The sequence below is a fragment of the Pelodiscus sinensis genome, chromosome 2, assembly GCF_052426305.1.
Source record: "Pelodiscus sinensis isolate ZL-2025 chromosome 2, ASM5242630v1, whole genome shotgun sequence".
Classification (NCBI taxonomy): domain Eukaryota; kingdom Metazoa; phylum Chordata; order Testudines; family Trionychidae; genus Pelodiscus; species Pelodiscus sinensis.
This window is the reverse complement of record NC_143053.1, coordinates 15,262,002-15,284,866: the sequence shown is the minus strand read 5'-3', so window position 1 is coordinate 15,284,866 and position 22,865 is coordinate 15,262,002. Positions and strand designations below refer to the sequence as shown.

The 22,865-nt window shown below is 42.6% G+C and overlaps 1 protein-coding gene across 4 annotated transcripts in view; it reads right to left on the bottom strand.

Annotated features, from left to right (window-relative positions):
* Positions 1 to 22,865, bottom strand: part of NDRG1 (N-myc downstream regulated 1) — a 142,542-nt gene that overhangs the window by 25,184 nt on the left and 94,493 nt on the right. For 2 of the 4 annotated variants that reach the window (XM_075920094.2, XM_075920093.2), the window contains exons 2-5: positions 18,032 to 18,110; positions 14,015 to 14,050; positions 11,071 to 11,115; positions 1,738 to 1,843 (exon numbers count right to left, since the gene is read on the bottom strand). In XM_075920094.2, the coding sequence (XP_075776209.1) occupies positions 1,738 to 1,843; positions 11,071 to 11,115; positions 14,015 to 14,050; positions 18,032 to 18,094 (250 nt within the window). In that variant the 5' untranslated portion in view covers positions 18,095 to 18,110. The remainder of the gene's footprint in view (positions 1 to 1,737; positions 1,844 to 11,070; positions 11,116 to 14,014; positions 14,051 to 18,031; positions 18,111 to 22,865) is intronic. The other 2 variants (XM_075920097.2, XM_075920096.2) reach the window with 1 other exon arrangement.

Sequence of the window (22,865 nt, the reverse complement as noted above, 5' to 3'; positions counted from 1 at the left end):
TGTTACTTACTTTAACAAAGTTAAACATTGTTATGCTACACACCCCATTAATATCACCTATAAGAGTATTTTAATATAATGTGATAAAATAGAACTTTAATAGCAACACCAGGTTTTCCTTCCCCCCTAGAAATAAATCTTATAATCAACAATTGTGAAAGCCAAGAGACCTATACCTAATCCATGGAAAAAACAAAATGAAGTATACGGAAGCTTCTATCACACCACTGAAGAAATAAGTTACAGTATGCTTGCTGATGGAAAAAGTAAACTCTTCAGGGCAGGGACTGTGACTTTCTATGTGTTTACATAGCATGTAGCACAATGGACCCCTAATCCTAATTATGATAGACCTCTGGAGGGCACTAAGGAAAGAAATGCTACTTGTGGAATGACAGTGGCCAAAACCCATTTGGTATTAGATCTTGACTCTTTGTAGCATTGGAATGAATGAATTGCAGCTGTACAAGATTATGCTATGCAGCACTGAGGGGAAAGCTTCACACTTTACACTGACACCAGTTAATTGTCTACAGATTTATTTTGGTTTTAATGTAGAGAGTTCTAGACACCCTGACACACTAAGGGAATGTTTAGACTACATGCCTCTGTCGGCAGAGGCATGTAAAATAGTCTACTCCACATGGTCAATGAAGCAGGGATTTAAATTTCCCCGGCTTCATTAAAATAAAAATGGCCACCACACTGTGCTTAGCTGATTGTCGGCACAGCGCGGCAGTCAAGACTCGGATCGGTCGACAGGGGAAGCCTTTGTCGACCGCTCCTGTAAGCCTTGTTTCATGAGGCATAAGGGAGCGGTCGACAAAGGCTTCCCCTGTCGACCGATCCACATCTTGACTGCCGTGCTGTGCCAACAATCAGCTGAGCCAGCACAGAGCAGGAGCCATTTTTATTTTAATGAAGCCAGGGATATTTAAATCCCCGCTTTACTGACTATGTCGAGTAGCCTATTTTACATGCCTCTGTCAGCAGAGGCATGCAGTCTAGACATACCCATAGCTACTACAGGAAAAACCCTCAACAACTAAGACAATCATTCAAAAAGCAATCTTCTACATATACCTTTCCACCCTTTTGTCATTTGGCAAAACATACGCTTTGCCTTCTTCAAAGTGCCCATTAAACACGTTGCAGCAGCTCACTTGAAAGGTTCCCAGGTATAGTCTATTTGGCACAGAGCTTTCACATGTTGTCTAGATTTAATTTATATATAGAGTATAAATCCTTGTATCAAGGAAAAAAATCTACTTAGAACTCAAGCCATTTAGTGCCTTAAAAGGGTATTAAGGAAGTCATGTATATTAGAGACAAGAATAGCTCCACACATGCTTGATGCCCTTTATCTCAGTAGAAAGCATGTCACAAGGCAACACTTTCTACGCAGTAGATCTGCCTGCATTCCGCCTCATCACCCTTTTCCAGCCTGACAGCTAAGTAGCTCATGTCTACCTTCAAGAATTAACTTGGGCCCTGGCTCATCAATACGTCCATGTTGGTTTGTTGCATAAAATGGCTCACAATGAAGTATGGGATGCAGCAAAGAACAATAGGGAGCAACCTGCTCCGTGCAGCAGTTTACTGATAAGCTGCCACACCAGGATCCTAATTTTACACCCAAAGAGGATGTGCTGCAAAGGCTATAAATTAAAGAACCACAAAGTGACTAGCTGTTGCAGCTTGCCATCAGGGTGATGTTGCATGAAAGATCACACTTACGATTCAATCCAATATCATGGTAGGTTAAGATGGCAGGCCTGTTTCCTTTGGGAGTCCCATACATAGTAACATGGACAGAACCATGCAGAGTCTCAACATCTTGCTCCTGCAAATAAGAAACAAAATCAATTACTTATTTAAATGCTCCACTAAAACATCACCAGATCTTCTGAATCATTCACATCCAGTAGAATTCAAACATTCAACGTGAAAGGAAAAACCTCAAGAAACTCACAGAAATATTAAGACTCATGATACAGACACCAAGCTCACGGTCATTTTTATTTTATGGGACAGACGTGTGTCTATAGATGTGTTTTAAATATCAGACTGAATACGATAAGGGGAAGGGGCATAAAATTTGCTGCTCCTGTAGGCCAAATTATTGCATACATGGAAGGCCTCTGATAGGGGCCTATCTTTCTCATTAAGCAGATATCAGTAGCTGTAGAAGTTGTGGCTCAACCATGTCCTAATGCCCAACATCTGCATGGATTAAAAAAAAATTAGTTTGAAGTTTGCCAACTGATCTCTTTTCTACACTTTACCCTTAAGACCATGCATATTAAATTCTCAACTAAGTCTTATGAGAATAAGTCATAAGCTTTATGTTGTAAGTATCCAAAAAAAAGTGGTGGGAGTATAGAAATTTGTGAAATATTTTATTCACACTAATGGTCTACAGCATAACCAACTTAATGCTTACCTACTGATATGGACTTGAAAACATCATGAATATGTAGTATAAGTCATTCAATCTCCCTACACCTATGCAGTTAATATCAACTACAAGGGGGTAGGAATTAGGGATGTGAACGTTTAACTGATAACACTGAACCCTTATCAGATAACACTTACCAGTTACAGTAAGCCAGATTATAGTTAACCAGCAGGGGATAGAGCAGTCCTCTATCTGCTTCTGGCAGAGGGCTGCTCCAGCCCTTCTGGACCCACCGTGGGCAGAGCACGCTCCATGTGGGATGGACCAACCCCTGCCCACAGTGTGCCCAGCCCAGCATGCCAAAGCCAAGGGTGCTCCAGCATGGCTGGAGCAGCCCCAGCCCTTGGAGGAGGGGGGGCACTCCAGTCCAGACAAGCTGGAGAAGCTCTCCTGCCTACCCCCATTTAATCAGTTAAGTGATTAATTGGGAGGAATGCAAGCCAAAATAGAGAAATAACTTCACTAGATACTTAACCTAAATACATTCAGGTAGGTAGAGCCTGATAAAACTTCAGACATTTAAGGAACTACCTGAAACAATCTCCAAGAACTCCGAGAATAAGCAAGGCTTGCATAGAGACAGAGAAGAGCAAACACAGAACTCTTAAAAAGGGTAACAAAGACCTGAGAAATTAAAGGCCAGTCAGATTAATTTTGATACCGAGAAAGATACTGGAACAAGTTACTAGGTAAGAGGGGTGTTAAATTTCGATTAATCAGCTAATTGATTAATCAATGTATTTCCATCGACTACTCAAATAGTCGGGGAGGGGGGGTGCTTGCTATCATGCAGTGCCTCTGCCTTTGAAATATACAAGAGCCATAGGTGCTTCTTGTACATTTCAAATGGAGAAGTGCAGCAGTCGTGACCCATGTGAACAGGGACTGTCGGTCTCCACTCGTGCGGGTTCCCCCACTGTGCCTCCCCTGCCCATCCCCCGCAGAGATGGCGCTGAGAGCAACTGGCTTTTAAGTCAGCTCCCGCAACACAAATTCCTGCTCTCCGCCCTCCCTGCTTGGAGCCTTTGATACAGAGGCAGCAAGGGAGGGGGAGCAACTAGTTGAGTAGTGACTCGACTACCCGATAAGCCTAGGCTTATCAGGTAGTCAACTAGACACTTACATCCCTGCTAGGCAATCAGTTTATAAGCATCTAGGGAATATTAGCATTAAGGAATAGCCAACAACTAATGCCAAACCAACCTACTTTGCTTTTTTGACAGCATTACTGGCATAATGGATGGGGAAGTGGAGACATTTTTATTTTAATCAAGGCTTTTGACAGTCCCACCATAATATTCCCATATGTGAAGTAGGAATCTAGATGAAATTATGAGGTTGGTGCACAACTGGTTGTAAGACTACTCCAATAATAGTTATCAATTGCTTACTGTCCCAACTGCGAGGACACATCTACTAACATCCAACAGAGGTCAGTCCTAGGTCTGGTACTATTGAATATTTTCATTAATGACTTGATTAATGGAATGGAATGTATGATTATAAAAACTGCTGGTGACACAAACCTAAATGGTATTGCAAGCACTTTTGAGGACAGACTAGAAGTCAAAATTATCTTGACAAATTGGTGTGAAATCAACAGGATACAATTCATTAAAAACAAGTGCAAAGTACTTGACTTAAGAAAAAATAGTTATCCCCATGTTGTAATTGTGGATTTAAGTGCTAAGGGAGGATGACTGCTGAGAAGACTACAGGACTATAATGGATTTCATATTGATTAAGAGTCAGCAACGTGATTCAGTTTGCCTTTAAGACATCAGCAGTAATGGTCTTACTCTGCTCTACAGATCTGCTTAACTGTACAATTCTGGATGCCACACTTAAAAATGTGGACAAACTGAGTTCAGAGAAGAGAAAGAAAAAAAAAAAAAAAAAAAAGAAGAAAGGTTTAGCAAACCTGATCTATAAAGGCTGAAAAGCTATGCATGCCTTTTTTTTTAAACCTCCCGCCCCCCCCCCCCCCCAGAATGTTATAAAGCAGTGGTTCCCAAACTTTTTGGCATCATGCCCCCTTTCTGATTTTTGAGAAACCCTCACGCTCCTCCCTCTCCCCCCCCCCCAACAGCAGCAAAACTCCTCCCCCCTCAACAAAAGGAACTGACCAAATCCGAAAAACAAAAATAGCAGCAAAACTTTGGGGAGTTGGGGGGATTAATGGAAGGGGCTGGGTCACCTCATGCCCCCCCACCCCAGAATTTCTTGGGAACCCATGTTATAAAGGGACCCGAAAACCCATCACATACATTAAGGGCTATTATCAATAAGAATGATCAGTGGTTCTCCTTCATCACGACGGGAGGTATGAAATAAGATAGCCATGCTGGGTCAATGACAGTGGCCAATGCTGGATGCCCCAGAGGAAATAAACATAACATGTAATCAGGTGATCTATCCATAGTCACTCCTTCCCAACCACTGGTAAACAAAGGCGAGGAACACTATCCCTGCTGATCGTGGCTAATAGCCATTGATGGACCTATCCTCCATGAATTTATCTAGGGTTTTTTTTTTTTTTTTTAAAAACCGTGTTATATTTGTGGCCTTCACAACTTCTGTCAAAGGGTTCTAAGTGTTGACCATGTTGTGTGGAAAAAAAAATAAATTCATTTTGTTTAACCTGCTACCTATTAATTTCATTTAGTGACCTCTAGTTCTTGTGTTAAAGTGGTGCTATTTATTCCTTCTCACTTTTTCTACACCAGTTATGATTTTATAAGACTCCATGTACATTTCCCCCCACTGGGGACCAGGGTCAGATTAAGGAGGGGGAGCTAACCGGGCAGCTGCCTGGGGCGCCAACCTATGAAGGGCGCTGGATTAAAGTGGTAAGGGGCGCCATGCGCCTGGGGCCGCGCATGTGCCATGCACCTGCAGCAAGGCTGCATATGCACTGCGTGCCCGCTGCCCAGGGCATAATTATGGCTCGGTCCGGCACTGCTGGGGACTCTTGTACATTTCAAAGCTGGCATGCCCACCTGCAGACTGGAGACAGCAGGACTTCTCACTGGCCCTGGGCTGCACTTGGAGTTCCTCATTCCGCCTTTGAAATGTACAAGCACCCCAGCAGTGCTATCCCATCACTGTACTATAGTATACAGGCCCTCAATGTTTTGGCACCTGACCACCTCCAGGTATGCAAGGCATGCCCTTTAAAGCACAACTCTTTTAAAGGAATATTTTCGAAGTAGCTTTGTTTCTCTCAAATGAAAGAGGAATTGTCACAGTAAGAGAACAGCCTAGAGTATCTTATGTATTTGATGTATATGTAATACAAACACAGAGAAATTAATATATACCCATGCCTTTGCAGTATTTTACTCAAATATTAGGTAAAAAATAAACCTTCCCCTTTAATTCATAACTCAGTTATTTGTTATTAAATTCAACAGTACACCTGACAGCTAAAGTTATAAGCAGAATTGACAAATTTTGGCATTAAGTTTCTCTTTTTAGTTGCATTCATGCACATTTTTGGTTAAATCTGCACCAAAAATGCCCAGACCAGACCACAAACACCACCAAGTGAGCTTGGCTAACACTATCTGAGCAATGTTCAATGTCACACTAACATTCAGTATCAAAAGTCTTTGTACACCTCTCCATTCTCAATACTTGCTGCATTATTTATTAGGTAAGCAGTGTCTTCCACATCCAGCACCATTTTTTAGACACAACAGCGTGATATAAATCCAAAAATTCACAGGCAGAAACAAGTAGCAGCTTTTAGTTTGACTCTAGAAAACTGGGTCATGAACACAAGCTACTATTTCTCTGTGTAAGCTCACTGCTCCCATAATGCTCCAGATTTAAAAAAAAAAAAAAAAAACACCCCACTAAAATGAACTAATTCAGGAGAACATCAATCTTAAATAGGATTTGTGTACGGGCTGACCCGAAGAAATACCTATTCAATACAGTTTAGATAACTACCAATGGGGAAAATGTAACTCTACTGTACATAATACAAAACATATCTGTTGAAGAAAAAGCCACTTAAATACAGCTAAGCCAAATTAATTTTTGGATGCTTGTTAAATGTCACTTACACTGGTAGTAGAACTCCAAACCAAACTACTTCAGATAAGAAAGTTCAAAAGCTTTTATCTCAAAGTATCTAATTCTACAGTGGGGTGACATGGGAGCCATACCCATATTTTTTTCTGAAAAGTAGAGTTTGAAGAAGCTTCTACTAAAAATTGGAAGGCATGTAAAGGCTTTAAAATAGCACTTTTTCTTCCAATGGGAATAAGGGCTACTTCGTTATACCATGACACAATTAATTAGTTTTTGTACTTCAAGCCTGAATTCTATCAACATCTGTCAGACTTGTAATTTACTGGAAATTAAGCAGTTGTCACACTAAAAATAAATTACATATACACGAACTACATAAAATATTCTAGGCTTTTCTCTTCCTGTGTAACCAATCCTTTTTAGTGTTACACACATGCATATGACTGTATAGAAAATAAGCCACAAACTATAACATTTATGGACTTAGCACATGTGAATACCAGTAAGGAGGTATGCTATTTAGAATATTGTAGACCATGATAAGCTCACATATCCATTCTCTCTCTAAAATAGAAAATGGTTGTAGGGTATGAGATACTTACTACTTGGTGGCTGCTGTAAATATTCTCTCCAGTGGCAATCACTAGCCTCCCTTCATAAGCATCTACATTTAGAACTTAAATATTTTTTCTCATTTCATCTATTTGATAGAAAGATCTTTAGACTTAAGTTATACAAAGGCACTGAAATTTAACCCGTACAACCCACTGACCCTTCACTCTTCCTGTTCATCCAATCTAGCATGTGTCTTAACTTCAACCGCCAGTATCAAATTATTTCTGGTTAAATCACATTTAGGATACAGAAACAAAAGGTTCTAACAGCTGATGTGAATAAGACTGCTTCTTTAACAAACGGTGTGATTCTTCAGTCTTATTAAGAGAAGACATGGATTTTAAGTGGTTTAAGGCTACTTTCCCAACAAGAGTTTAATCGAGAGTTCCAGAAATTCTCATATCCCTGGCCAAATCAAACCAGTTTCCTTAATTATGTAAAGCTAACTATTTCACATCTCCACTGATCCCATTACAGATCCAGAGACCTGTCTGTATGATGTGGAGGATGGAGTGTTTTAAACTACAGAGCACCAAAAACAGATGGCAGCACATCCCAATCAACGTCAACGTTATATTAAGAGGCTCTTTACTGACCGATCTGTATTAAAACTCTGTCTTGGAAAAAAAAAATCCAAGGTATACTAATCCGATAGAAGGATAAAGACAAACATGCCATCTGTCCTTACATCTCTTGCTTTAAAAAAGGCACATCACTACTCAATGTCCAATAAAAAAATAAATAAATCAGAAAGTTACAGGAGAATGTTCTATATAAATTCAATGAGAAAAGACATCTTAGTTTGAAAAAATTAAAGCATTTTAAAATAGACATTTTTTTTCAACTGACATTCTCTGTCTAGTCAAAGTTAGAGGAATGAAAGCAAATTTGTACATTGATAGCATGCAGAGAAGTACATTTCCTCTTCTCTAAAACTACTAAAGAAGGGGGGAGGGGGCTAAGCTGAATGTTTAATAGGCAGACCTTTGTTTATTATTTAAGCTATGGAATATGCATTCAGGACAACTGTAGGTACTAAAAATAAAATCATTTGTTTAAAACCATATATTTGGTGCTTTAACTCAAAATAGTGCTATATCAACACTATTTGAAAGCTTATATGCTTATACTTAATCCGCTATTCTTTTCAAGAGCTTTTATTCTGATGTATTTAAAATGTTCCATTCCCTCACCATGCACACTATGTTTCTCTCCTTCAAGTAGTTCTAGGGAAGCAGCTTTCCAGCTTTTATTTTTTAAGCTAAGAAAAGAGGCTTAAACATATGTAAACTGTATTCTCTTGGATGACTGAAATTAAATAGAGCATAGTTTGTAAATGTGACTTTAAATTTTCATTCTATTTCTCTATTGATTTTTTGAAGTACTTTTACTTCTAATGTAGTACTCATTGTTTGGTTCTCTAATTGCAGGGTGATGGTGATTAAACAGTTTTCACTGATTTTTTTTTTTTAAATTGTGGTGACCATCTTTATTTATGTTTAGTTGTGTAAAAGCTTGTTCAAAGTTTAAAAATAGGGTCCAAATTTCAATTGACAGGATGTGTGTTCAACTCCATGCACCTAATATGGATTTCAGTGATGTGGAGCACCAGAGTCTTCCATAGCAATTGTAGTTGATCATCTCAGAGTAAGACCATTTAGAACACATGCTATTAATACCATCTAGATGACATATTGGTACTTTGCTGCAGGCACTCTAGTTCTGGCTAGAGATAGTGTTTCTGTGTATCTTGGCAAAATAATATAACACATTTGCTAATCAGGATGTGAACTATCTCCCTTCACGAATCCATTTGGGACAACATAGCTATGGGGTAGATACAAATACTGAAAAAAGGCAGGCCCTTGTCAATTTATGACATGGTGCTCTTTGTAAGCAGATTAGAGGGGCCTGAGGCAACCATCACTTTACCAGTGAACAATAATGGCCAACAGCCATGGAGTTTTAAGAAACAATTGTAACACATCTCTGCTGCCAAGAGAGCATAGTGCAGCAGAAACAGTTGCTTTCAATTATTTGGGAAATTATGACAAATGTCTAAGTACATAAGGATTGTTAGGTCCTAATTTATTGAGATAAAACTAAAAAGTCTGTTCTATTCTGCATCAGTTTTGGCACACGGATGTTAACTATCATGTTTTTATGTAAACGCGTAACCACTTCAGATTTTAGCAGTTACAAGTTTACATGCCAGGGAGGGAGGTGGGGAGCCAGTGCTCTTGGGGAACCAGCTTTAAGCCATCATGAGCACTAGCTCCTGCCTACTCCCTGCCCCAAATACACACACTATGCCTCTGATAAGGAGGCAGCAGCATAGGGGGCAGGTAGCTCTGCGGGAGCTGACAGACAGGGCATCAGCTCCCACCTCTTCTCCTTCCCTTGTTGCCTCTGATACGCTCATCTCCCTCCCTCCACCCCCGGCAGCTGCCTCTAATAGAGGCAGCTCTCTGGAGATCTAGCTTAAAAGTTGACTCTGATACAGGGGCAGCAGAGGGGCTGAATGTTACCATGACTGTTAACAGATGAGCCCAGGTTCATTGGTTAACCATGTACCCGGGTACATATTCATATCCCTAGTCCATAGAAGTTTCCATCAACTGGAAATAGTAAGTCACTAAGAAATATTTTAGATAGCCCCATACAATTTTGAATACTCCTAATCTTATGATTTAAGATAGGCACCCAAATCCATAGTTCTGGGGAGAAAAAAATTCAGTCTATGTATTTCACACCAGAGGTACTGATCAGTTTAACTCTCATTAGCATTTGACTTTGGGAAACTTAGCATCTCTTGGGAAACAAAAGTCAGGCCACTAATTTAAATGTATAATTTTAAGTAAAAAATAGCACATGCTGCCAGTTTTATCACTAGCAATTCAACATGCTACTCAATATGGCAGGTGTCTTAGGGCAAAGCAAAAAGAAAGAAAAATCACAAAGCCAGATTTGACAAAGTTATTGTTGGCTAAATGACATTTTTGGACCCAAGCCCATTGGTCTGGACTTGTGGCTTGTAAGCTACAATAAATATGATTCTTGCAGTTAAGAGTCTACTTCAATTTATAAACCAAGCAAATCTGAAGTCAGTCAGAAGCGACAGAACACAAAAGGTCATTGCTAGTCATATTTAGGGATATTAGCAAACATGTTTTTAGGTAAACGTGGAACCACTGATTTTTTTCAGCAGTTACATGTTTACGTGAGGGAGGGGGAGAGGAAGGAAGACTGGCAGGAGCCAGTGCTCTCAGGTAGCCAGCTTTTAAGCCAGCTCCTGGTGAGCACCGGCTCCTACCTGCTCCCCTCCACTTTCCCCTACTGCCTATGTCAGAGCAGTGCAACAGGAGGATGAAAGCTGGCTCCCTGCATGTACAAGTTCACATGGAGCCACCTGCCCCTGTTATGCAACAGCCTTATAAGTAGCCCTATCTGATTATCTTTGCATAGTTTATAAGAACATCATGTGAAACTCTAGCAAATGTTTTACTAGGTATATCCAATCTACTGCTTCCCTCTTATCCACAAGACTTGTTATCCAATCAAAAAAAGCTATCAGATTGGTTTGACATTTATTCTTTACAAATCCATGTTGACAGTTACTTATCACCTTATTATCTTCCAGATGTTTGCAAAGGGGTGCTTTTATTATTTGCTCCATTATCTTTCCTGGCACAGAAAGTAAACTCACTGGTCTATAGTTTTCTGCATTCTCCTTATTTTTCATTTTATAGATGGGTATTATATTTGCTCCCTTCCAGTCTTGTGGAATCACTCCCATCTTCCATGACTTTTCAAAGAGGATAGCTAGTGGCTCAGATATTTCTTCAATCTGCTCCTTAACTATTCTGGAGCATTTCATCAGGCTCTGGTGACTTGAAGAAATCTAACTTTTCTAAGTAATTTTTAACTTGTTCTTTTCCTATTTTAACTTCTGAACCTACCTCCTTTTCTCCAGCATTCACTATGCTAGGCTTCCAATCACCCACCTTCTTGGTGAAAACAGAAACAAAAGTCATTAAGCACTTCTGTCATTTCCACATTTTCTGTTATTCAATGAAGAGGGGGAATAGAGTAATGGGTACCCTGTCCTTGGTCTTCCTCTCATTACTTACATACCTGTAGAATGTTTTCTTGTTACTCCTTATGTCTCTAGCTTGACTAAGCCCTTTTGCACCTGCATGCTTCTAATTTTGTCCCTACATACTTTTGTTTATATACATTCTTTGACCTAGTTTCCTCTTTCCATAGGACTCCTTTGATTTTTAGATCATTTAAGATCTTGTGATTAAGCCAGGCTAGTCTCTTGCCATACTCTCTTTCCTACACAGTGGAATAATGTACTTGGGCCCTTAATGATTTCCCTTGGCAGTTTTTCAAACTGTCTTCAATTGTTTTTCCTTTTCATCTTGCTTCCCCATGGAACCTTACCTACCAGCTCCCTGAATTTGCTAAAATGTGCCTTCTTGAAATCCATTGTCTTTACTTTGCTGTTCTTCCTTCTACCATTCCTTAGAATCATGATCATTTTCAGGCCTTCAAAGACAAACGTGGTTAGAGGGAAGGGCTTTACGTAGTGAACTTGGCAATCCACAACAAGTTTATAACTGCAAACTATGAACTTTGCTCCTCACTTATAGTTTTTAGCATTACATATTGCTTTCCACTACTCAACATTCTCCAAGAATCTCTTAGACACTAGAGAGTAGAGATGTTACATTTCAATTAATCAACTAACTAATCAAGTAGTCAATGGAATTTCCAGCAGCTACTTCATTAGATAAGAGGTAGGGTGGGGTGCTCACTATGCCTGCTGTGCTTCTGCCTTTTAAATACAGTAAGATGGGGTGGCCATCCGGTTACAGACTAAGAGCCAATATAGTCGTGGATAAAGCACAGAGCCGAGGGAAAAAAAGTTGTTGAGAAAAAACAAGAGGGCCTGGCCGCCGCCCTTTTAAGAGCAGAGCAGGCATTGCCTTTTTAAGGCAGCCCATTTTGAAGCAACTCCAGCTCTGTCTCTATCAGACAGAAACACGTTACCCCTTTCAGAGCCACAAGTGCTGCAATTTTTTCTTTGAAGAGCCGCATGCGGCTCGCAATCCAGGGGTTGCCCATCCCTGCAGTTAGAGCTGCCCATAGCTCTTACTACATTTAAAAAGCAGAACAGCAGTGGGGACTTGCCTGGGGTTCTGCCTCTGTTAGAAATGGGAGAGGCAGTGCAGGGAACTAGGGGTGAGCAGGGACTGCTTAAGTCCCCACACCGCCTCTCCCTTTGAGATATAGCAAGAGCCTCATGGGTGTCTTCCTACATTTCAAAGGGAGAGGCACAGCACTTGGACCAGTATGAGTGGGAACTGCTTCAGTGTCTGCTTACGCCATTTCTCTGCTGTGTCTCTACTTCCCCTGTCCTCTCTCGTGGAGACAGTGCTTGGGGGAGCAAGCTTTTAAGCCAACTCTCCCTAGCACCGGCTCCTGCTCCCTTCTCCTCTGCTACCTCTCAGAAATAGCTAGGTGGGGGCAGGAGGGGAGAGCAACTAGTCAAGTCACTAGTCAACGACCTAATAAACATATGCTAACCAGGTAGTTGACTAGTCAACTAGTTGCTTACATCCCTTCTAAGACTATACATCCATGGGCGGTGAGCGAACCTAGGGATGGGGGAGGCAAGCCCCAGTCCCACTCCTTCTGCACAAGTCCCCACTCCTTCCACCCAGGGTTCTGTGGGAGATAAGGGTCCCCCTCATCCTCCAGTGGGTGTCACACAGCTCCAAACTGAGCACGGGTGCCGTTTGAAGGAGAGAAGAGGTCATGTGCACTGCCCCAGCCTTACCCAGCTCCATCTGGCATACTGGGAGAGGGTGGTACCATTCCCAGCCCTGGGGGAGACTCATTGAACAGGGGTGAAGGCTGGGGGTGGAATGTGAGGGGCTGAGCTGGCAGTTTGGAAAGGCACTGCCCACCTCGGTCTCTTATACCTGCCACCCATGTATATAACCCAAGACATGCAAGATACACCCGCCTAAAGGAAGTGGACATACTTCACTGAAATTAGGAAAATACTTAGTACAACTGATTTCACCTTCATCCAGGCTGCTAGTCTAGGGATGTTAAGTAGCAATTAATGCCACGTGGGCATTTCCGCCTTGAAATGCACAAGAGCCCCAGTGGGACTCCCTGCTGGCCCCGGACTCCACGTGGCATGCCAGCTTTCAAATATACAAGAGAGTCCCCAGCAGAGGGTCTTGTGCATTTCAAAGAGGAGGCACAGCATGGAGCCTGGCGGCCAGCTGGGGATCCCCCAGCTGACCCCAGACTCCGCACAGCTTTTCAAAGCGGCAGCGCAGCATGGAGCCCAGGGTCTGCAAAGGAATCCCTAGCTGATCCTGGGCTCCACATCACGCTGCCGCTTTGAAATACTGTGAGGAGCCTGACGCTGGGCTCCCCATGGCATTCAAAGCAGCAATGCTGCACGGAGCAGCTGACCCCAGGCTCTGTGTGGCGCTGCTGCTTTTAAGTATCCCCTTTGTCTCCTCCCCGCTTGCTGCCTTTATCTGATAAAGGCAGCAAGGGGGAGGGTGGGGAGCAGGGAAGCGACTAGTTGACTACCCTGTCAACTATTTGATAAGCACTTGCTTATCGGATAGTCAACTAGTCCTTTACATCCCTATGCCAGTCTCATCCAGTTTAACAGAATAAAACCATTTACAATTTTTTTGGATACTTCCTCAGAATCAGTTTCTAAAGGCTTGATAGTCCTTTTTACAGCTGAAGTAAGTTCTGGTACTATGGCTTCATGCTTTGTAATTTCACTGCCTTTTATTGAAAGTCATACTTCACATCAGATAATATTTGATTTATCAAGAGGTAGTGGAAAAAAATTGTACTTGCCTGAACATCAAAATCCGGAAGAAGGCGAGTGATAGCCTGTGAAAATATTGAACATATTAATGCAGAAATGTAATGCAGCTGTAAAATTAATCCCATTTAAATACACACTTATGTAAAGAACCCATATTCTATAGAATCCCCATGCCAAAGTAGCAAGATTTTAATTACTTTCACTGGAAGTTTTACTCAGCAAGTGAAGAATTTAGCCCCAAATATTTTACATACACTAGTAGTTATGCTTCAATGGATGAAACAAGTAAATATTTGGTTAATTTATAGACTGTACAATAAAGCACAGAGAAGCGAATATATTAATTTAGGTTAATCATTAGGTCAGAACAGAGGGCTCATCTATATTACAATAGGGATCAATGTTCTTAGATCAATTCACAAGACAGCTGATTTAGCAGGTCTAGGGAAGAACCACCAAACTAACCACCAATCTCTCTCTGCAGTCAACCCCTGCACTCTACACATAAAAGAGAAGAGTTTGCTAAGATGACGTTTGTCCTCCACCCACCCCGCTAACTGATTTAAGATATGTAGACTCCAACTACATTTCTAATGTAGCTGGAGTGATGTACCTTCGGTCCACTTTCTGCACTAGTGTAGAAATAGGCTAAGACAAGAATCCCAGGAATCTTAACTCATTTCCTCTTCTAGCAGCTACTCTTTCTATAATAGATAATCCCTAGATGTATGAACATGCACCAATATCCACCACTCAGTCATGCAGGTGTTACTCATTTATGTGAATTTCCACTGAACTACTTGTTTTAAGGCAGGAGAAATACAACCCTTAGCATAAAGTATTAGTAAGCTTAGGGATGTTAAAATACATTTATTTTTGTAAACCTGAAATGTTCAGTGGTTACATGTTTACACGTGGGGGGCAGGCAGGAGCTGGTGCTCATGGATCCAGCTTTTAAGTTGGTTCCCTGAGAGCACCAGCTCTTGCCTGCCTCCCTTAGCTGCTGCCTCTGATACAGAGGCAGCAGTGCAGAGATCAGGCAGCTCTGTGGGAGCCAGAACATGCAGAGAGCTTTTAAGCCAGCTCCCCCTCAAGCACCGGCTCCCACCTGCCCCCTCGCAGTGCTGCCTCTAATACAGAAGCAGCGGGGGAATGACAGTATACACATTAACTTCCTTAGTATGTTTAACCCTGATGTTCACCCTATGGTTAGCCAGTAACACCAAACAAACCATCAAAAAGGCTGCCCAACACTCAGGGCCAAACCTCTCTTTCTCCAGCCACATCGCTCTGCTTCCCTCTGGTGAGTGCAGGAGGGTCCTGCTTCTCTCCCAAGCATCACAGCAAGGAGAGCAGAATGAACTGGGGCCATGTTGTTCTGCTTTCTCTCCTATCTCCCCTGCTCCCTCCCGAGCTAATTCCCCTGGATGCCCAGGGATTCTAGCTCCACAGGCTGCTGGCCTGCCTTTGCCCTTCCCTAGCTTGACATTTGGTAGCTCACATTAAGACTAGTGTGCTGCCCGCCCGCCCCAATGATGCCCCAGTTAGCTAGGTAACATCTTGTAATGAAATATCTTGTTACACCAAAAAATATCAGTGTTGCAGAAAAAGGTTTCAGAAACTTCTCAAAAGTGCCTGTAAAAAAATCCTCCCATCTCATAACAGAACCCATTTCCTATAACCAGGAATTTAATGTTATACATATTAACACACCATAGAAAACTCTGGAAATTTTAAGGGAAGAAAGTATAGGTAACTATTTAGTTTATTCACGACAGTGATTTGTGGTGCTCTACAGATGGAAAGCAGGTAAGTAAAGATAATGCTTGCATCCACAAAGATCGTACGCTACTTATAAGACTGCTTGTGTGTTTAAACTAAGGTAGCATCTTGGGTCAAAGCATATATCTATTCCTATTCTTTCAGAGACCAATTTTTCATCTGCCTATAACAGAGAGTTCTGCAGTTTTTTGTTAGAGATGCAACACCTTGTACATGTAGAAACTTAATAGGTGAAGACTTCAACTCAATGCTTGTCCTGCTCTCATTTTAAATTCTAAGTATATTTGCATGAAAAGAAGCTCTTGTTTCTCAAGAGATTGTTTGGAATCTGGGTAATAGGAACCAGCAAAACGTTTTTATGTGAACATCCTTGACGATAAAAGAAAAGAAAATTAATACAAATGAAACAAAATTGTAAATGCATTTTCAAAGTTTTGAAACTAAGTTGAATGTAGGTGAGTGGATGAAAGAGGAAGTTACAAGATATAGGAATTAAGAGTTCTAACAAAAGATAAATGTGCAAGATTTACTATTGCCAGGAATTACAGCAACATGTTAAAACTAATTAAGGGGGCAAATCTGAGAGACTGATGTTATCTATGAAAGGATCCATGTTAAGAATTCAGTTCCATCACAGCAACTTTTAACTCCAAGAAAGAGAGAAAACAATTTTTTGCCTAGAATGACAGACTAAACAGAACAATTTGGCCTATGGCAGGGGTCAATCCCTATTAACAGGATGATACTGGGGAGTCTCCTGTCTGACTGTGATCAGCACTTAAGAGGCTTCCTGCCTGTCCCAGCCCCATGCTGCTGGCCAGTTCCCACGAGTGGTCAGCATGGACCCGTGGGAGGAACAGGGAGAGGTAGGAGTGTGCTGCTCTTGCCTGCAAGTGCCACTCCCTGCAGTTCTTATTGGCTGGAACAGGAAACTATAACAAATGGGCGCTGATGGGGGCAGTGCCAGCTAGAGGGGCAGCACATGGAGCCATATATGGCTCACCCCTGACCTTCAGGGCAAAGGGGCTTGTTGGCCCCTTCTGGGAGCTGCACAGAACCTTACACAGATACAAATGTTTATCTGTGGACAGATATCTCCATTGATCTCTGCGCTCTGTTTCCAAGAGATGCTGCAGCAAAGGAGAAGAATATAATGCTACCACCCTCAGAATCCAGTGTCCTGAGCTGGAAGCTCCTTTTGGCCATGCACTGCTTCCAGACCTGCCACGAGGTGTGTCTCCTGTTTAGAGTTTTACAGCCCCACTGGGGGCAGTACAGCCGGGAGGAGCTTCTGTGCGGGTCACTGACTATGTGGTGGCACTGAGTTTCTTTCCATGAATCACAGCGTCTCCTGGGAGCAAAGCCCTGCGAATCAGAAAATACTAGTATCTATCTGCAGAAAGATATTTGTATCTGCACAGGGCTCTAGTGTGGGGCTGGACACTGTCAGGGAGCCTGCTTCAGCCCTGCTGTGTTGCCAGCCAGGTGATGCCTGTGGTAAGTTCCTCTCTGAAGGAGCCCACACTGCAACCTGCAGCCCCCACCCAGAACTAGCACCTCAAAATCCTAGCCCAGCCCCAACCCCCATCCAGAGCCAGTACCCCATGCCCCAGCCCTGACCCCACCCCTTCCAGAGCCAGCATTCATACCTTCTCCTACACCCCAATCTTTCTCCAGACCCCCAAACCTCTGCCTGAACCCAGCAAGTGAAAGGGGGGAGGAGAATGAGTGACAGAGGGGGAGATGGAGTGAGTGAGGCAGGACACACCTTGCGTTTCCCTTAAATTGCAAAAAATGATCAAGGGCATAAAAAGTTTGGGGACCACTGGCCTACAGTCTTCAAGACTTTGGAGCTGCTTCATGCACAGAACATTTGGATGAGATGTTCTAAGAATACAGATGCTTTCTATCCAAGCAGACAGGTGGTCTAGAATATTTAACGGAATGTGGATCCCAATCCATGAGCACAGTGTTTGTGCTAGTCACAAGTAGGATGGCCATTAAACTTTGCTGACGTGGAGAAGAGAAGTTAAAAAAAATTCCAACAAGACTAACATTAAATCAAAACAGTACTATTCAACAAGGCCCAATCCACCTCTGATTATTTTTTAGAGACCGCAAGATGAGGCCACCAGTGTTTCTATATACCCAACATTTTCCTTTTTATGAACAAGCAGAGTAAGAATTTAACAATTCATATTAAGAAAAATGCAGTTCAACACTAGTCCCAGATTACAAGATTTTAACTGTTTAACTAAAATTACCTCATCTTTCTCTACTAGAGGTTTCACCTCTGCGAGGTGAACATCCTGGAACTCTGTAGACATGGTTAGTAGCTGGTATCTGCAAAGAAGAAGAAAACTTCAGCACATTTATATTCTTATTTTATACCAAAAAGAGTTGTAAACAGGAGTGGGAACAAAGATCACTCCCCACCTCCTAGTGTCTCAAATTAAAATTTATGAATCTTCTGGGAAACACACACACCAATTTCCCCCATCATACTTACTCCCTAGGACATTATGGTTACAAAACCAAGTTCCAATCTTTTGATCAATGCTAAAATTTAGACTGCAGAGAGAGAGGCAGAGATTCCATAGCAGAAAGATGGAGTGCAATCTAGGGATGTTAAAGTGTTTATCAAGGTAAACGTGTAACCACTGAAATTTTCAGCAGTTATACATTTATGGGGGGAGGGGCAGGCAGGAGCCAGTGCTTGCACTCCCTCCCCCCCAAGCTTTTAAGCCAGCTCTCCACCAGCTCCAGCAGAGCTGCCTTTCCCCGCATCACCCCGTATCAGAAGCAGCAGAAAGGGAGGGGGGCAGGCGGTTCAGTGGGAGCCAGTGCCCATGGAAACCCAGCTTAGTCTGCTCCCGCCTGCTCCGTACTGCTACTTCTGATACAGAGGCAGCAGTATGGGTATGTCTACACTACCACCCTAGTTCGAACTAGGGTGGTAATGTAGGCAACCGGAGTTGCAAATGAAGCCCGGGGTTTGAATTTCCCGGGCTTCATTTGCATATAGCTGGGCGCCGCCATTTTTAAATGTCCGCTAGTGCAGACTCCGTGCCACGCGGCTACACGCAGCACGGAGTCCGCACTACCGGACATTTAAAAATGGCGGCGCCCGGCTATATGCAAATGAAGCCCGGGAAATTCAAATCATTTGCAACTCCAGTTGCCTAAATTACCACCCTAGTTCGAACTAGGGTGGTAGTGTAGACATACCCTATGGCAGGAGGGAGGCCTGTGTGTAACTGAAGGTTAACTGATGAACCCATGCTCATTGGTTAACCCTTTTCATGTTTACACTATCACATCCCTAGTGGAAGGGATAGCTCAATGGTTTGAGCATTGGCCTACTAAACCCAGGGTTGCGAGCTCAATCCTTGAAGAAGGATGGTATTTGGTCCTGCTGTGAAGGCAGGGGACTGGACTCCATGACCTTTCAAGGTCCCTTCCAGTTCTAGGAGATGGGCATCTCCATTCATTAAAGATACTGGAAATAGCTACCCTGTGTCTTTTGACCACGGATATTTCAACATAGGTCTTGAAATAGCGGACATGCTATTTTGGCATCCTTGAAACCCTCGTTCCACGAGAGTTAAGAGATGTCTCAAAAGAGCATGTTATTTTGAAATCTGGCATAGTGTAGATGTGCCAGATTTTGAAATATGCTATTTTGAAATTAAATTGAAATAAGATATGGACTTGGTGTAGCATAAATTGCGGATCTTATTTTGAGTTTAGGGTACTGTGTAGACGCACCGCTATAGTGTGCTAGTGCTCTCAACCCATGGTCTACACCAGCCATGGCAAACCCGCGACTCAGGAGCCGCATGTGGCTTTACCCCCGCCCCCGGGTGCAGCTCATGAAGCTCCCTCCTCTCTGTGGTTCATAAAGCTGCCCCTGTGCACCCAAAAACAGCCCTCTCCTCCCAGCTCCCTGTGCTGGGGAGCCATCCGGCACAACTATTAATGAAGAATTAAAGATGGTGCCAGCCGGCAAGAGCCTGATGTGGCCAAAAAGCCTCTAGATGCGTTTTCTTAAAGGGGCACAGCTTCCTCCCCCCCCCCCCCCCCCCCGAAACTTTGCCCCGGCTCTTCCTGCTGGATCCACTGATATCTTGGCTCTTTGCCCAGAATGGGCTGGCCACCCCAGTCTACTCTAAGAACATAAAAATTTGGCAGACAGTGCTTGCATGCGAGGGATCTGTCTTCTGCTGTGACCATGAGGAAAATAAACCTAAAACCCCACAAGTTTGGCCAAATGATAAATCTTTAAGAAACTTCAGTTGCATGCGCTTAGCAGGGGCTAACATTTTCATTAGAGATCATTCAAAATTCAGTCTTTTCTGAGCATATTCAAACCTCTTAGTTATTAGTACTGACCAGACTTTTATACATATCCCACAGCAGTTGGAGAACGCTTCATCCCAGGACTACACGGACAAGCTGGACTTTCCCTGTAATTGATGATCCTAGATGAGAGTAGAAAGCCTCTCTCCTGTGCTTTCAGTGATTGCCACCCTTCCCCCCCCCCCCCCCCGCAGCAATGTGGTATGGAGGAGAAATCGGCACTGAGACATGCAATGGCACATCTTCTACAGGAAACTGTATGTCCATGCAAATGTGCATGACCAGCATTTACAGAGCACGGGTTGCCCACAGGCATGGTGTTGGGCCCCAGCAAAGCTTGAGACTATGGACCACTTTCTGGTGGATTGTTTCTTTACTTGGCAGGTATGAGGGCTTCTGGCTATACCATTGCAGTTGGTAGGACAAGATTATTTACAGGTAGCCCAGAAGAAATATGGGCCAGCCACAAAGAATCATTGGTACCAGCTGCAGCAAGGATGGTTTCAGCAGGGGCCACCTTCTGGTATACGAGTCTCACAGGACACACTGTGCCGTATAACTGCTGTCATGAGCATTTCCAGCAGCAACACCAGTTCCCCATTATAGTGGCTAACCAAATTTCTGAGACAGTTAAGCAGCAGGCCATGGTTAAAAAAAAATGGTGGGTCTCCAGCTGAGTGGAAGCAGGAGTGGGCTGGGCTGGGCTCTGGAATCAAGACTGATCTTAGGGCCATCTGGTTCTGTCCTCTGGTGGGGAGAGGATGTGGGCAGCTGAGAGACCTTGGACTCTGTATTGGGGCTGAGAACTGGGTATTGCCTGTGTTCATATTTCTTATTTTTTACATTTTCAAGGTGAGCATTTGATTTGGTGTCCTTGTTTACAGTAGAGTTTGATGATGTTGCTCTGTGCCATGCTGTTTTATCTTGGATCCCATCTTTTAATAAACACAAAAAGCACCAGACTAGAAAAGGGAAAAAAATAGATTGGGACAAGGAGTCTGGTGAAACCAGGACTTGATAGAGAGGCGAGAAACTGGCTCTGGGATCCCAAGGTGCAGTAGGGAGATCTCAGACTGGACAAGAAAATGGGTAGAAGGAGAAAATACTGAGTTTTCCCAATATTCACTTTTAAACCATGCTTTGAATAGTTAACATCCCTAATTCATAACTAACTTTTTTATGTAAACATCTAACCATTTGAAAATTTAGCAGTTACATGGGGAGAGGGACAGCAGGCAGGTGCACCAGATCCTGCCTCCCTCCCAGATAAAGAGGCAGCAGTGTAGAGAGCAGGCAGCTTCCCACAAGTATGGTCTCCCGCCTGCCCCCACTACTCTGCTGCCTCTCTTTGTATCATCGATTCCCAGGGCAGCTATCCATCTGGAAGGCCTGTACTTGCTAATATACAAGTGTTGAGACATGGTATAAATATCTCCACAAACATGACTCTCTGCTAAATATTTATAAACAAAACCAAGTTTATGGACATCTAAAATTATGGCAACATGAAAAGAATGTAACAACTTTACGTTAATTACTCTTCTTTGAGAATCAGAACATCCTAGATTAAAAACTTAAAACACAACAAATAGTCTGGTAGCACTTTAAAGACTAACAAAATATGTAGATGGTAACATTTTAAAGACTATTTCTTGTTTAAGTTTTTCCTGTTACAGACTACCACTCAATCCTAGATTATATGATTTTTCAGATATTTTGTTAACCACATTTCTTCCTGCTAGTTGTGCATCCCTGTAGCCAGGCTGTCAATTCCATTGTATAAACATTTTATTAACTAAGGATGTTGATTAGGTGATTACCTGCAATTTGAATGAAATTCTATCAACTAATCAACTACTCAATTCGCCCATAAAGAGGGAAACTGCAGAGCCACAGCCAGGCTCTGAATCCATTAAAAAAAAAAAAAAAAAAACCACAGAGGAGCAGCACCAGGTCCCCTGCCATACCTCTCTCCCTCCTGCCCCCTCCCACTCTTGAGATGGTGCTGCGGGGAGGGGAAAGACGACCAGCTTTTAAGCCAGCTTCCCCCAGCACCAGCTCCTGCCTCCTCCCCTTGCTGCCTGTCTCTGATGGAGACAGCAACGCTGGAGGATCAATTAGTAAAGTCATAGAAATGTAGCCGTGTTAGTCTGGTGTAGCTGAAACAAAATACAGGACTATGTAGCACTTTAAAGACTAACAAGATGGTTTATTAGATGATGAGCTTTCGTGGGCCAGACCCACTTCCTCAGATCAAATAGTGGAAGAAAATAGTCACAATGTTTTCATTGTTTCCTTTGGTATATATGGTTGTGACTATTTTCTTCCACTATTTGATCTGAGGAAGTGGGTCTGGCCCACGAAAGCTCATCATCTAATAAACCATCTTGTTAGTCTTTAAAGTGCTACATAGTCCTGTATTTTGTTTCAGTAAAGTCAGTACTTGACTGCATCCCTTTTAGTAACAGTCCTAAACTTTAAAAACCTGTATTGTTCAAACATGCTGAAGATGAAGCCTTGGGAGTAAGGTATGGATTAGGCAGTGTCTCGCAACCACTGGTAAGAGTAGCCTTTGGGGATACTTGAGAGAAGTCTGGGGGTACATCAACTGAAATTTGGAGAAAACTGAATTACTATTTTTGTACTTTTTATACCCAAAAGTGTCATCACCTGCCCGGCTACGATTAAGTTGTTTAAACAAATGTGTTGCAATGGTAGAAAAAAGAGTGTGTGAGAAAA